Below are 16,966 nucleotides of genomic sequence, written 5' to 3' on the forward strand. Positions count from 1 at the left end.
AGCTGCAATCTTGAAATTTGGAATTGAGATTACTGTTGGAGTTTGTTTTGGAAATTCGTACTTATGTTTACAAAAAGTAATAAATTTGGTACAATTAGGAGTTGGTAGTCTTAGGGGTACGAAGATGGTACAATGCATGTTACAATTTTGTATTGGACAAACGAATAGACCTGGATTCGTGAGATTTAGAATTAAGATTACTGTTGATATTTGGTAATAACTTCATATTTAGGAAATATGTACCATAAATATACGAATTGTACTATATGGTACAGTATTTGGTGCAATTTGTTATTGTGTAAATGGAATTTTGAAATATTAAAGTACTAAATAGTACTATAAATGGTTTTGGGGGAACAGATAGAGCTGGAAATGCGGATCGCGGTTGGTGGGTTAAGCCGTCTTGGCGCTGAGCACCCCAATTAAAATATCTCAACAATTATGGCTAGCTCTTATGTGTAGAATTGAGGAAAATCGGACTTATGTGGTACGAATAGTACTTACATGAAAATAAATATCAATAAAAATAGGTATTAGTACAAAAATCTTTCCATGTTCACCGTTCTATATTATATATTTTTTATTTGTTTTGTACATCCTTTCCGCATACGAAGGAGCGGGTACTTTGCTAGTATATGTATATAGATAGATGACAGATAATTGCGATAAAAATGTCGTTTTTTCCGTTAGTTGGTCGACTTATTTAAGACAAGATAGAATGTACAAATAAAAAATTAACACACGAAATTACATGTTATGCAAGTTGTCAAATAAATGTTTTCGAAGTGCAATGGAGGTTCCAAATGTTTTCGGTAAATACTTGAAAATCATGACATTTTATGAATTTTATTTTTAAGAAGGTTTAACTATCAATTATTTTTAACAATATTATGTATAGGATATCCCTACTAAAAGGGAGTACCAGATCATATTAGACGTAAACAGTGTCCTATAGATCTCAATATGTTTACCCAATACCCAATCATAGCAAAAGTAGTATTATTTAGAATTTTTCGTCCACATAAGTACGAATGTCCAAAACCATCCACCAACAGTGACCGCAATATACAATCTTTCACATTGTACCAAATAAAGAACCATTTCGTCCGTCGTAGCATTTAGTACTTATCGTACAAATAAGTACATGTTTCCAAAACCACAACCTTACTTCTCAAATTTGATTCGAATTTCCTAAAACTTAGCTTCAGCCATTTTGCCTGGGCGTTGATGCATCAGTCAGTCACTCACCTCACTGCTTGCTAGTTGACAAAATGTTTTCATTTCTAAAATGTTATAAGCTGTGAAAAATTTTAAATAAATTATTTAATAATTAATAATTCGCTTAATGTTAATAATTCATTGCGATAAAAATAATGTAAAAATAAAAGTTAACCCAATATTGCCTGTTACAGATTTAAATTTCCACATTTTTTGTCGGCACAGTTATTTTTTATTCGAAATAATTTCAATACATTTTGTAGCAAAAAAGTAGTATTGCAAATGTTTCAGAGCTGGCGTGCTTATATGCGGAACTTACTGTAAATACATAGTTTGTTAAAGATATTTTTTATTAATTTTGTCAGAAACACAATGTATACAAAGTTTCAGAAGGGAAGTCGCATCCACACCAACATAAACGCACCTGAACACTCATTGTTGACAAAAAGAACAAAACAGGCATCAACCAGTTAAACTTACGGAATAAACATTTAAACTGTGAGGCACGTATTTAGCTGTTTATTATTGTTTTTTTTTTTAATATATTTAGCTATGTATTTTTGTATGAACGTGCGCATAGCACATATTTATGAAGTGTTAGTCAAAAGTTTGTGCCGGTTATTGACATTTTGCTTGCTGGTGGCTTGATTAAGATAAGCGATAAGCACAATGAATAGTTTTCTTGGCGGTGGAAAAGGTTTTCGTCAATATCCCTCTCAGGTGTTATTCGGAAGAAAATTGAACATGACCATCACCGATAGATAAGACGTTTGAATTTTGATTTTTGTTTTATTCAATTCATAATGCATACTCGATGCATTGCAGATACATGCTCATTACAAACAAAAACATTTGCGTTGGTTTTGTTGTTGTTGTTGCGTGTAAACAGATAATTCTATTGTTGGTTGTATCCAACTTGTACGAACAAACAGCAAGTCTCATGTCATACCAAAGATAAACTAATGTTGGTTAGGCCCGGCTAATACCAACAATGCTTTGGTTTGGAGCCAACAGTCTGTGACGGTTGAGCAAAGCGATAAGATGTACGAATAGTCCGCGTGAAATGCGTTAACCAAGTCAAACGATAAGGAAAAGAGAAAACAAATACAAAAGGAATAATAATCGCGTGCCAATCAAAGTGCAAATACGAACGAAGTCACAAATGCGAAAACGAATCGGTACGAAAACAAAACTAAAAAAACAACTAATATAAACCGATGCTGCAGGCAACCAACACGACGACCAAGTGCAACAATTGCTCTGAGAATTTTTCTTTTGGCCAAAACCAACGACACCGAACGATCGAGTTGCAGTGGACGTTTGGTCTGGAAGCTGCATCAGCATCTGCAGCAACAACGGCAACTTGCAAACTGCAACACAGCAGTTTGGTTCGGTTCAGTGATTCGCGTATTGCGGCTTATACTCAGTGCTAATGTGGATCAGTTAGGCATGGTCCGTCAGGAAAGACGGTCGAGGGCCACGACTGCGCCTAGAATGTGTGTCGAACGGACAGTGAAAACGCGGTCATTACGAAAATCTACCCACTACTATTGCTTAACTGTAGTTTTGTGCGTGATCGCCATTGTGTTTCATATGCCGCGTTTTGTAACCGCCCAGGATGCTGAGACGCTGACAGCACAAAGTTCCGGGCCGAGATTCGGAGAACGTTTAATGCCGCGTAAGAAAAACATAAATGCGCAAATCAGTAGATCGGGCAATAAAGTTATTAGTTACGGTAGTGCCGTACCAAGTATGGTGACGGAAACCAGTGTAAATAGTCTATTAAATAGAAGTAATTATGTTGTAAGTCTGGAGAGTGATGCTGCTAAATATAGACACAAGAGTGAAGTGATATCGGGAGACGTAGTTACACACAGTCCCGAAGCGTTTACGCTGGCTGTGGAAACACTAGACGATCGTGCTCACGAAGCAATCACCATTTCCCCCAGATCCCGCAAAGGAAAACAATTAAATCGACGCGAAGATATAAATGTCGTGGATATAGCAGCCAATGAAGTTGTAGCCAATGTCTCTAAGGCTGATCGTTTGGTGGAAATGTCCACTGAGTTCTTTCTAGTGCCAACAAGCTCTACACACAGTCCACCCAGTACAGGTGTTCCGGGCAAAGCTGGTCCCTCAAGGGGTCGGGGACTACCCAACTTTATACAACCCTCAATATCAACACCCACAGGTCCTCCACGATCTGTGCTTATAGTAGCCCCCAAATCAACGTTATCTAGCAATAACTCGGCAACATCACCAACTATAATGTCTACCCACGCTAATTTCACGGGTCTACGCAAAGAACCATGGGTAGTGCCTGTCTTGGTTCTAGCGTCTCTAACAATGCTAATGATGGCAGCCTTCGAAATATTTGTGCTATTTAAAGCTTGGAGAACATCTCCGTCACGAAGACATTTATTCTTGGGTCAAATGTTGTTATTGGGTTTGTTTGCATGTGCGGGGTTGGGAGCCATAATAACGGCACAGCCGTCTCTGCTCAGTTGCGGTACAATACGCTTTGGAGTGGGTGTTTCATATGCCCTGGTCTTCGCGGCTCTGCTAGTGAAATGCGTTTTCCTCATAAGTCTCAATGGTGGTGTATACCTGCCCGCTCCATATCAAGGATTGCTGTTGTTGTTCGCTGTCCTTATACAAGTAGCCATTGGTGCTCAGTGGCTAATAACCTCGCCCCCGGAACTGTTTACACTCTCAGTGCCGCTGGGAGGGAATAATATTATGGGCACTTCGATGCCCTCGCAGGGTGAACGTACATCATTTTCATCGATATTTCAACATGGCAGCAATGACATGTACGCCCGTATAACAGCCACCGGGACCGTACTCATACCTCTGTGCAAAACTCAATTCTCGGAATTCCTCTTCTCGCTGATCTACATAATATTCCTGATTGTCTTCGTAGCTGTTTTGGCAATAAAATCTCGGGGTATACGAGACAACTATCGCGAAGCCACATACATTGGATTAGCAATTGGAGGTGCGATACCCATTTGGCTGGGATGGATGTTGTGTGGTTTGGCAGTAGCCGAACGCCACAAAGATGCTTGTATTGCTTTTGGCCTGGTGGCCACATCGGCAACGGTATTTCTGGTTATGTTTATGCCCAAAGGAAGACAACTTGCCGCCATGGGCAAAGAAGGACTGTACGTAGAGGATAGAGAAGAACAATTCAGTTCGCTGAGTCGGGGTGGATCTGGATACTCGCCGTCATTCTTCCACTTCAAACCAATCAAGTATGGCGTGATGAGTGGCGGAGGCGGAGCATTTCAAAATTCTGCATCAAACTTGGGAAATGGTGTTAATATGAAACATTCACAAAATGCTTTAAACGCAGGAGGTAAGATATTATTTTTCTTTCCAACAACTCATCACTCACATTATAGCATGTTTCCGTAATAAAAAAATCTTTCATCAGGATCGGAATACTATTAATAACAGTGAACAAATGATAAGGTGAAGGTGTAATATGGGATAGTGGGAAAGCTTTTACAATCAAATTATAGAAATTGTCAGTATAACCTTCAGTTGATGAAATGTAACTTATATTGTCGAAATTTAGAACTATTCGAAACAACAAATCTCTCCACTAATTTCAAATAAATCATGTATGTGACATATTCCAAGTTCACATTTCAACACCTAATGTGTGTTTAATGAGAGTTTTAATGTATTAACAGCTGACTACAACAAGCACCGCTACCTTAACCTTTGTAATTCTGACCATCACAGGTTTGAAATGTCATCATTATGAATGGGATGACTAGTTGTTTGTCATTGCTCACACTTTTGCTTTTCATTGAAGTATTTACCACACCGGCAAATAGGCAACAGCAACAACAACAAATACTCTATTATAAACAATTAACACTTTGTTATAGAGGTGTTAAAATTGCCTGTCTGTTTGTTGTGTCATTTCTCCTCGTCTTCTTTCCGCCTTTAATGGCCGCTAATAGTAGTAGCGTAGTATGTTTTGTGTTGTTGTTGTTGCTATGAAAACCTAAGTACCGACATACGTCAAAATCTAAACCACATTGTTTGCTTTATTATTATAAAATTTCAAAACTGATTACAGGTCGTTACGATGTTTTGGTTTTGGCAAATATTCAAGGCGTTATTATTAATTAAAAAATATTATGTAAGAGAGTTTTTCATACGCTTTCACTATCGAACACTAAAAGCCTTTAAATTCGAATGTTATTGCCTTCTGCACATTTCTACTTTCCTAACTCTTTCTATGGGCGAAAAATGTGGCTGCCTGGTGGAGCATTTCATTTTGTTAGGAAAATCAATGTACTGAGCATTTAATCAGAGCAATTTTCCACTGCTTTTGCGTAACGTGTGAAAACTGAATTTTACCTCATGTTAAAACCAACCAATTCAAGGCAGAAATGCATCTTCCATTCCCCGGCTGACACTATCCGCACATGGCCACAAACACACATTACTTGATTATACAATAGCAATAATGATGATCGTAATAATAATAACAATACGAAAAGGAGAAAGAAACATGTTTCGATGGTATTTATGCACATACCAAGACCTCCCCCACCTGTGCGGCTGGGCAGCCATCCTAACAAACAAACAGCTAAACTAGGAAGTGTAGTGCCGAGTACTTTAGCAGCAGCAACTGTTTAACATGTATTACGGTAACAGACAAAATACTTGCAATTTGTTAGGCATGCTACACTGCCGCACTGCAATTCTGTCTGTCGCACTGCAAAGCAATGGCAACGCCGACAGCCAACCAACAACGCATAAAAACCCAGTGTTTACAACTGGAGTCAATGAAAGTACAACCATGGCCATTGAAGGGGTTAGATAATAGTACCGCTTGTAATATTCCAAACAAATCAAATTTACCGGTGGCTCGGAATAGAGTATAGAAAAACAAAAGGCAAAGGCAACGATAACAAAAGATTTAAGACACAAACTTGATTTTTTAAGTGTTGACACTAAGTGCCTCAACGAGAATGATGGATGGATGGATAGACGAACGAGCAAATTGAATGTTGGACGTATGTACATCACTTCTTATCGGTCATTTCGAAATATGAATAAAAACTTATTGTTTTTAATTGGTTGTCTTTACATCTGTTGGCGAGATTTGATTTACTCAACTTCTGTATGCCGCTGTAGAATCACTTGAAAACCGAAGCAGCAAAAATGTTAAATATATTTGACCTTCAGACATAAATTTCAAAGACCAAAACACATGAGCATAAATTGTTTATGGTACCACTATCCAACGGCATATGCGTATTTAAGCCGATTACTACATAGACCTCTCTACACCCACGCATTTTTATGTTGTTCCTCTGTTTTACATAGCGTTTTTTGAGTTTATCGTTAACGCCACAAGAAAACATGCTAGCAACAATTTCGTTACAGAATTCATAGAATAATTAAAAACAAATCATTTGGAAAAGGAAAACAGAACTACAGACAGACCTCGATTATCCGTAATGGTTGGGGCAGAAGGCATTTCAGATAATCGATTTTCCCTGATATTTATAACTAGGAGCTATTATGAATTTAAGTGAAGTTTAATAAAAATACAACCCTGTAGCCATGGCTTAAAACGTCAAACGGCATAGAGCAATAATAAAGGTAGATGTATCTTCATAGTTAGTAGTTTGTTCGCATCCGATTTGCTGGTACGTTGACATTTCAGCTAGAATTTTTACAATATTTGTAATTTTTCCGTTCCCGTACTTTTAGAACAAATTTCAATTAATCTCAATATTTGACAAATCTTTCTTTCAAGTATTACTATTAAAATATCAACAATTTAATTTTGCCACGCGAATACATTTTTTGTCCTTGTTTTCAATTTTATGAAGTATTTTGTTGGAACAATTCAACGTTGCATCTACCTTTATTACTGCATAAAGTCAACAGTAACAAGTAAAAAAGTATCAGTCGGCTTTGCCGACAGAAATATACCCTCAGCCTATGTGAATTTAGTTTAGACAGTTTATCGTGTTCTCCAGCCACTACATATGGTGATTTAAGGGTTTTTACACCTTTTGGGCTGTTTTCTCAAGAAGTATGGACTTGCCACTGAAAAAAACTTTTACCATCGCAATTGTAGTAGCGAATGCAAGTTGATTCAACAAAAACTAAAGTGATTCGAGAGCAGGCCTTAAAGTGAACTTATCCGAAATTTTGTGTGGGGGGTACCTGAAAGAGTGGACAAATATAGTCCATATTCGAACTTATGGGCCGATTCCGTACAGCGAGGCGAGTCATGTCGCGTCATCTATCGTCTCTGTGACAAAATTTAAAAAATGCACTACGTACAGCGATAGAAAATAATCGTCGATAACAAGTAATTTTTATTTTTTTTTTTATTTTTTTTTTATTCGTTAGTAAAAATGAAAGGCGACAGCTACATTACGGCGACAAAATTTGACGTCGTCGTGCGACTTTTGCCATACATAATGGAAAAATTGCAACTGGCAACGCGACACGACTCGCCTCGCTGTACGGAATCGGCCCATTATTCTATATCTGGTAGATAAATTAGGATGTGTAAAGTATGGATCAAATCGGTCACTTCCTTTAAGAGTTATCGTTTGCACAATTTTACCGATCATTTTTGAACTTTTGTGGCGGAGCTACCTGCAGGAGTGGACCGTTATGGCTTATCTTCTAACTTAAACTATGTTGGTACAAATTTTTACGAAGGCCAAATTTTGGACAGAATCGTCAGATCCGTTTGAGAGTTATCTAACGCTCGAACCATTACTCTCGGTATCATGGGTTTTTTTTTTGCACCTCTCAGGCTATTTTCCCAGGAAGCATGGACTTGCCCCTGATGAAACTTGTACCGTCGTATGGCCATGGATACAAGTTGTTACAACAAAAATCAAAGCGATTCGACAGCAGGTCCTAAACTGAACTTATCCGAAATTTTGTGTGGGAGGTACCCGAAGGAGTGTACCGATTGAGTCCATATTGGAAACTAAACTAAGTTTGGTTGAAATTTAACGATGTGCAAAGTATGGACCAAATCGGTTACTCACTTCATGAGTTATCGTGGGCACAAATTTTCCGAACATTTTTGAACTTTTGTGGGGGAGGTACCGGAAGGAGTGGACCGATATAACCCATCTGCGAACTTAAACTAAGTTTGGACAAAATATTGCGAAAGCCAAATTTTGGACCAAGTCGGTTCATCCGTTCGAGAATTATCGTGCGCACCAGCCAGACAGACAGACGGACGGACATTGCTAAATCGACTTCAAATTGTCTGAAACACATCTCGTCCAAACATACTTGGGGTCTAAAACCATTATTTCGATTAGACACATTTTGTCCGTATGAAAGTGTATATATCCTCGTTGGCATAAATGCTGAGGGTATAAAAAATGTCAAACCTGCTTTTGACAGAATAGGCCATAATAAGAAAAAAAATTTAATTAGCTGTTAGCTGTGGCCTACCTATACATTATTCTACCATGATTTGTGCATTATGTATGTCCTTTGAAATTTGGTCAAATGAATTATAATCCCCAGATCATCAAGATTTTCACAGTCAATAGATGTAAAATGAGCAAAAACTTCTGTGCCTTCGACTGCATTTAGTGTTTTGCCATTTACTATACAGTCAATTTGCCAAGCTGAGGAACTGCGCCAAGTTCGCAGCAAAACTTCTTTCTTCATACTGAAGAAATATCAATTAAACATACATACATATTAAAAAATTGAATTTATGTCAAATTGTATGACGATACCCAAAACCCTTCCTTCAAGTCTCATTTTGAAAAACTAAATTATTATTTTTTTTTTTTTCATGTTGAAGCACACTTACTACCGAAATGAAACAGCCTTTAAAATCCAAAGAGTGTTTAGGCTTAGTTTTCGAAAACTACAGTTAAATATTGCATGTTCTACGCCTTTGGTTTCATGAATAATCATTATACTTACTGTGTCTTTTTTCTTCGCTGCCTTATTTTCGTCTCGTTCATTCGCGCTCGCATTTAGCCAACCTGCCAACATGTATGTAAGTTGGGCTTGATCATGTTCTGTGAAATTTCAGCTCGTTGAACATTTTCTAAATTATTATGTCTTGCTGTTGCTAGATGCCTTTGCTGTGTATTCTTTAGTTAAGCACTTTCCCCGCGCTTCTCCTTCTCTTGATCTTCACAAACGTATGGTTGGGGTGCTCTCGTTGCGTTGTTTAAAGTCTGAAACAAACAACAAAACAAAAAGAAAGAATATTTTTAATGAATTATTCTTTCATTAAATCTCTTGTTAAATAGTGCATTTTGTGGGAATGGAGGTAATTAAGAGTGTGTGTGCGTCTTATTAAACTGTCTTTAATTCTTGTTCATTTTGTTTTCTACTTCTCTACGGGGGCTGTATTGTATGGAAGGTAGCTCTTGAAAAAGGAAAAGTGTTTAATTTTTTTCTTTTTTGGAGCACAAAGAGAATAGTTTCTACTGGTGCTTTTAGGTGTAAACACTCAATTTAATGGTGCCGCATTTTGAGGGGTTTGCCTCTTCTCATTGTCATTAAAATGATGCTATCAATTTCTAATAGAAAGCATCGACAGTTTACAGTTAAGTAGTTCTCTTGGTTTTTCTATTCATCCACATTTCCAGTTTTCGAAACAATGGAAATCGTTTGTCATTCAGTTCTTTGAATTCGACAACAACATTTAAATATGATTTGTCGAAAATGCCAGGCACTTCCAATCAAAGCCTAATTTTCAATGAAACTGTTCTGACAGCAGGGGAAGCGCTATGCATTCCCAATATTTGCAGTGAATAAAATCTCATGGCTGTTTATGGTTCGCATCTGATGTAAGCAAAGCCAAAATAAGTGGAAAAGTAAACGATGATTGAAGAACTACAGCTTCCATTCAAAACGTTTTTATTTGATTGGATATTTCCTAAAGGCGAATGAGCGATTTCATTTATTGATAATAACGAGGAGAGGTTGTTTATGACAAGGGATGCATTAGGGATGTCCTTATCGAATAACATATTTGTCTTCGCAATATTAATAGAGTAGTAGGGATCCCTTCTGTAGTTGGACCGCTATAATCAGAGATGATCAGGAACGAAGGCATTACAGTTTTTTATATATTTGCTTCCTAATGTAAAACTATTTTCTCATATAATTTTAATTAAAATGCATATTTTATTTGAATTTAAAATTAATTAATTAAAATCATTCCAATACTACACCTTTTTCAGATGTAATTCGAATTATTTTAAATGTAATTCGAGAATTCCATTTGTAATTCAAATTATTCCATTTGTAATTCAAATTATTCCATTTGTAATTCGAATTATTCCATTTGAAATTTGAATTATTCCATTTGTAATTCGAATAATTACATTTGTAATTCGTATTATTCCATTTGTAATTCGAATTATTCCACTTGAAATTCGAATTATTTCATTTGTAATTCAAATTATTCCATTTGTAATTCGAATGATTTCATGTGTAATTTCAAATAAAATAATTCGAATTACAAATGGAATAATTCGAATTACAAATGAAATAATTCGAATTACAAATGGAATAATTCGAATTACAAATGGAATAATTCGAATTACAAATGAAATGTTACGAATTACAAATATAATTCTCGAATTACAAATGAAATTTTACGAATTACAACTAAAATGTTTCGAATTACATCTGAAAAAGGTGTAGTAATTTCATTCAAATTAATAATTATACAGCTACAACATACATCATTGTTTGCCCTAATTCTCCAATAACTTCTGCACATAAAAAGATCGAATGCCAATTCCTACAACATATCGCATTGAGTGCCCTTTAATCAGGCAAACATGAACCATTTGATCTTTGGCTGCTGATGCTGCTACTGCCTTTCCGTCGTCACTTTGGTGCTTCTGACGTTGTTCGAAATAAACGGCTGCTGGATTATTGTTGCAACGAAACTGTCTGTTTTATACCCACATTGACTTGTATTGTTGCCCTTTTTTATAAAGAAAACAAAAAAATAATAAACTCAACAATGTACCGCACTGGAGTTTCGAAATAAATACGTGCGTGGATACATACATACGCTTTCAAGACTTTGTATGTATGCATATTTTGTCTTTGGGCTGACTGATAGAGACCACCAAAGGCCTATTTTATAAATCTACACTGAACATTAAACCCATATTGGCCTATTTCGCCCTTTTCCATATTGGCCTATTTTGTAATGTAATGTAATTTTGTTGACATCCCAAAATATACATACATGTTACATTTGATTTAAATTATTTACTGTTCACACCAACTTTATTAATCATCTTCAACAACGCTGTTCAATAAAATATTGTTAGAGTCAATATTTTAGAATTGAAGTCCATTTGAATTTAAAAGGCCTTTGGCAAAAAACATATTCTTCGAACAAATAATAATGCATTGAGGTCTTCAGAATGTCAACCACATTTGGGAACAAATATTTTGTTCCAATTCAAAACAATGGATTGATTTTTTAGACAATTTTTTGGAAAACAACATGTACGGAAAACTTTTGAAGTTGCCCCGCGAATATGTGTATTCGGCATAGTATTGTGTGAGAAAGCAGTTTCCAGTTTCATGCGATTAAAATGCGCAACAGCGAAGTTTTTGGAATACAATACTTCACTTTAATTTTGTATCACTGCAATATATGATGCTTAGGACATTTAGATGTAGTTTACACTAGCCATCAATGTCATATGTACCGAAATAAAAACATTCCACTTCAACCTACAGAGACAATGTGGAGACGTAATTTCACTGTATGTTTCCTGATGTAGACGCAAAAGTAAATGGCCTAAGGGAAATCCCCAACATTGCACACATTACTCGGCGTTTACACAAGACAGACTGTTTGCAAATACAACTCTGATTTACTAATACATTAAAACATTTGGCTAGTTGCCTCGGCACTGTCTGGTAATTTTCGTAGACAATAATCATGGACATTTTTGAATAAATGAAAACAAAACTATTGAAATAACAAAACAAAATTTGTGAACGGAAAACAAAAAGAAATCGACGATTTTCATTCATAATTTTACAACCGTTTTCGCAGTTGTCAGGACGCCTACGTCACACATGCAAGTTCTGGGTTTTTGACAATCAATACATGTACTGAACTGTTCTGTCATGTGTAAACGCAGGGTTAGCGACTGTATAAGAATGGACAATTTTAGCACATATGACATTGATGGCTAGTCTAAACTACCTCTTATAATACAACTGATGTTTCGGAAGTCAGTCTAGGTATTTATACGCTGACCGTGCTTATTTCGAATTTTGATATAAAAAGTCGCTATAAACACTGATTTTTGCTTGAATTGTTTGTGAGTGCTAAATCCAGAAAATGCTATACATTGCATAATGTTTCTCCTTGTAATATAAAATTTCAAGAAGAAACTTTTTTTCACAGCTGAAATTTCTATACCAAAACCCTGATCCCGGCTTATCTGAAAAATTGTAAAAAGGCCCTTTTCAAAAGTCATCGTGTTCTTTGGCGCGACCCAGTGTAAGGAATCCGTACGGTCGGTCCACTATTGCACAACATAAAAATAAATAAATATTATTTTATCACATTGGCCGTTGATTTTCCGATTGGGTTTATTTTTATTTTTGAGATGAGTGCATCGCCACCGTCATCATCACCACAGTCATCAGCCACATTAAGATGATAATTCGGCTCCATGTGATTGCCGTATTACCAAACTCTGATGCCGCCATCGTTGTAAATAACCTTGAACTTTAAAGTTACAAGACAAGGGGCCACTTGTTGTTGCATTGGCAAATATGGCAAACGGCCGGCTGGCCATCGAGTTGTCCATCCAGGCAATGTAATCGCAAAGAGACAGAGCGCAAAAGGAATGAAATACATGTCAGTCAATTTTAACATTGACGATGTTTTTTCTTGTCTTGTAGTTCTTTTTTTTCTTGGCTAAAGATGATGATAATAATACTGATGATGGTGATGATGCAGTTTTCATTAAGAAACATCCTGATAGACGTGAGTCTGCTGGTCTGTACTAACCGAAAACCAAATTAACTAAGGTAAAATTTTGCCATTGCAAAGTACATGCTAAAGCACTTAATATGCGTGGTTAAGGAAGCAGCCAGGCACCAGACGAGGTTGAACAGATCTGAGCCAAATCTATGCTTGAGTTATTTTATTGTGGCTCGTTTACACTTCTCATAAGCCAGAATGCAGCGCTCAATGTTATCGCTTTCCTAACAAATATCCCCCAATCCCGCTACGTTTAGTATTTTCCGACCGCTCCTGTCTGCTGGTATGTCCTAAACGATTGCAATGTCCGATGACAACAATCATTTAGGCCTGAGGTGTTCTTCGAAAAGATTGTACGCTATTTATGTGCAATAACTTGAGCTGAACTTGAGTGAATGATGAAAATGTTAAGAGGTTTTCACTTCTACATTAATTGCAGTTCACTTTTAATGCAAGAATGGGCGTGCTTCTATCGTATGTTGTGCAGTTAACAAACATACTCCAGCAACAAGTTCACACAATGCCGGAGTATGCCGATCGGAAGTTATTGTAATTGTCTACAACTTACAGTAATGACCACCCAACGATCTGGTCCAGTCGTTGTTCTTGTTATGTTGCCCGCCTCATCTGGTGATTGGCAATTATCGAAATGGAAAATCAATTGCTGGCCAAATGTTATAGTTTCGAAATTGAAACACCCAATTGGTAACCAATATGGGTTGATTACCAATTGGTTTGATTGTTTTTATTTGTTTTGGTTTCAACGGCCAGTGAGTCTAAAAGGGACGCACAACGACGCACACTGGTACACAATTACATTATTATTTATTTGTAATTTAAAGCAGTAATTTGCAAATAAGCAAAGTAGAAGGAACTGTGTTTTGTAAATAATAATAAAAGAGTCATTTTAAGAATTTCCCACCAAGCTGAATTTTAGTGGAGAGATAGGGTTTGTCGTTTAAACTAATAACTACAAGTTAACCGGTTTAAGGGGTGATCCCCACTTGTAAATTTCAGAAAATTTAAAAAATATATATTGACACATTTCAAAGTATAAAATGTTCAAGTTGATCGGAACAATATTGCCTGAGATATGATGAGCAGTGAAAGGGAAGAATTTATTACGTTTTGTGTCTATCATAGAAACAACAAGTAAAAAAGTATCAGTCGGTTTTGCCGACAGAGATATACCCTCAGCCTATGTGAATTGAAACTTTCATCCACAGACAGATCGAATGTATTTAGTAGGGTCTTTTCAGAATTTTGTGGCCTTTTTTAGACATTTGAACTTTGCGACAAAAATTTGGATATGGATTGAAGTTCAAAAATGTTGCGGAGGAGGTACTTAAAGGAATGGATCGACTAGTCCAATATAAAAGTGGATATTATTTTCGCAGTCATGTCTTTTCAATAGATATTGCACCCACTAGTCATTTCAGTGGATCATAGTATAACTTTTGGACCAGTATACCAGGAAGCACGGATAATATAATATCGCTTTAAGCAGGACCATAACGAACATCATCGGTATACGATTTCGAACAGACCCTAAACTGCACTTAGACACAAATGTTGAACTTTTGTGGAGGAGGCACCCTAAGGAGAGGACCATTATGGGACATTTTAGATGTTAAACAAAATTTGGGCAAAATATTAGGAGATCCAAAGTTTGGACCAAATTGGTTGCCCCGTTCAAAAGATATCGTGCATACCATTTTAGTGTATTTTTTTAAAAATGGGGGGGGGGGGTGGTGTTGGAATACCGGAAGTTGTAGACCGGTATTGCCCATCTTCGAACTGAAACTAAGTTTGGACAAAATATGACGAAGGTCTAATTTTGAATCAAATCGGTTGATCAGTTCGAGAGCCACTACATATCTTGCCATAGGGGGTTTTTACACTTTTCGCGCCGTTTTCTCAATAAATATGGACTTGCCCTGAAAAACTTTTACCGTAATTGAGGCAGCGAATGCAAGTTGTATCAACAAAAATCAAAGTGATTCGAGAGCAGGTCTTAAAGCGAACTTATCCGAAACTTAGTGTGTGAGGTATTTTTTCTGAATATTTTTGAACTTTTGTGGGGGAGGTACCTGAAGAGTGGACCGATATGGTTTATCTTCGATCTTAAACTAAGTTTGGACAAAATATTACGAAGGCCAGATTTTCGACGAATTGGCAGATCCATTCGAGAGTTATCTTGTGCTCCAACCACTACACACGGTGTCATAGGGGTTTTTTGCACCTTTCAGGCTATTTTCTCAGGAAGTATGTACTTTCCACTGATGAAATTTATACCGTCGTATGGGGACAGTGAATACAAGTAGCTACAACATAAATCAAAGCGATTCGAGAAAAGCCCATAAACTGATCTATTCCCAAATTTTGTGTAAGAGGTACCCGAAAGAGTGGACCGATTGAGTCCATATTGGAACCTCATCTCGGTTACTGTCTTCAAGAGTTATCGTGCGCACAAATTTTCCGAACATTTTCGAACTTTTGTCGGGGAGGTACCGGAAGGAGTAGACCGATATACCCCATCTTCGAACATAAACTAAGTTTGGGCATATTGCGTAAGCCATATTTTGGACCGAAACGGTTGATCCGTTCGAGAGTTATCGTGCGCTCCGGCCAGGAGGATTTTGCATTAATTCAATTTTTGGATCCGTTAAAATTTTTTAAAAATGTAATATTTTGTGCCCAGTTGTTTTTTTATTATGTACTGAGAGCTTTCAACAAGTTGTTTCTGTACTTTGTAGTTGGATGGGATAACAACAACAACAATATTGACTGATCCTCGAGAACGGGGATTGCAAAACAAAAGCAACAATAGAATATTATTAAAAATGGTAGTGTCATCGGTGTAAATTAACTGTACTTTTGACTTCAATTTATCTTCTGGGACATGGTAGTGTCATTTTAGAAAGAATTTGCATTTGTTATCCTAACAGGGTTGCCACTTTCTACAACTTTTCACAGGGTCTGGGAAAAATATCATAATACCCTCAAATCAAAATTTTTTCCCTCATATAAAAATTTAAATTTTAAAATATTCATTTGGAAATTGGATTAATATCAACCGTTCTTTTGTTTGCGCATAATAAAAAAGTTAAACAACCGAATAGTGGTAAACACAATACATCCTGGTGTAAATCCCTTGAGGCCATCGGCACATTGTGGCTAGAAACGTTGAGGAAACTTTAAAAATAATGCGAATAGGAACCCCCAAGTATTAGTTGGGGCTCTTATTTCCGATATATGGCTCAGAGTACTTCGCAGTAGAAGTTTGTGTGAGCGAACAACGTAGTTAAATCACTGGTATGAACATGGCATACGACAGACAGTGTGGTGGGGTCATACGAGAGATGCATGAATATGGGTCCAAGGGTCAGAAACTTCACAATTATTACAAATTTCTTCAGCTTTCAGATTTTAGAGTGCAATTATATCGTTTATTAACAAAAGTAAGGGGTTTGGATCTCGAAAAACATATGAACGTAGGGATTGTGCCCTTATCAGAATGTTTAATACGAATCTAATTAATTTATAACGGGCGGTATCATTGGCAATTCAGAATTCTATAAATTTGAAAAGTTTTAAAAAGCTCCTCAGATGATAATTAACCCCAAACATTTAGGCATCCCAAAAAAAAAGAAAATATTTCAAAACCAATTTGCTTCGCCAGAATGCTTTAAGGATAAATGTATGAAAAAATTTAACGAGCACTAAATT

General features: G+C 36.6%; 2 protein-coding genes across 4 annotated transcripts in view; one reads left to right on the forward strand and one right to left on the reverse strand.

The window, feature by feature from the left end:
• CrebA (Cyclic-AMP response element binding protein A) overlaps positions 1 to 16,966 on the reverse strand; it is a 220,645-nt gene that overhangs the window by 110,155 nt on the left and 93,524 nt on the right. Inside the window, exon 3 of the mRNA XM_073984692.1 lies at positions 9,172 to 9,431. Coding sequence (XP_073840793.1) covers positions 9,172 to 9,243 — 72 coding nt within the window. The 5' untranslated portion in view covers positions 9,244 to 9,431. The remainder of the gene's footprint in view (positions 1 to 9,171; positions 9,432 to 16,966) is intronic.
• The window catches only part of LOC141402767 (uncharacterized), a 34,842-nt gene continuing 20,106 nt past the window's right edge, over positions 2,231 to 16,966 (forward strand). For 2 of the 3 annotated variants that reach the window (XM_073984690.1, XM_073984691.1), the window contains exon 1: positions 2,231 to 4,576. In XM_073984690.1, coding sequence (XP_073840791.1) covers positions 2,668 to 4,576 — 1,909 coding nt within the window. In that variant the 5' untranslated portion in view covers positions 2,231 to 2,667. The remainder of the gene's footprint in view (positions 4,577 to 16,966) is intronic. The other variant, XM_073984689.1, reaches the window with a different exon arrangement.

Source organism: Musca autumnalis, unplaced genomic scaffold (genome assembly GCF_047663935.1).
Source record: "Musca autumnalis isolate F117 unplaced genomic scaffold, ASM4766393v1 scaffold_4, whole genome shotgun sequence".
Taxonomy (NCBI): Eukaryota; Metazoa; Arthropoda; class Insecta; order Diptera; family Muscidae; genus Musca; species Musca autumnalis.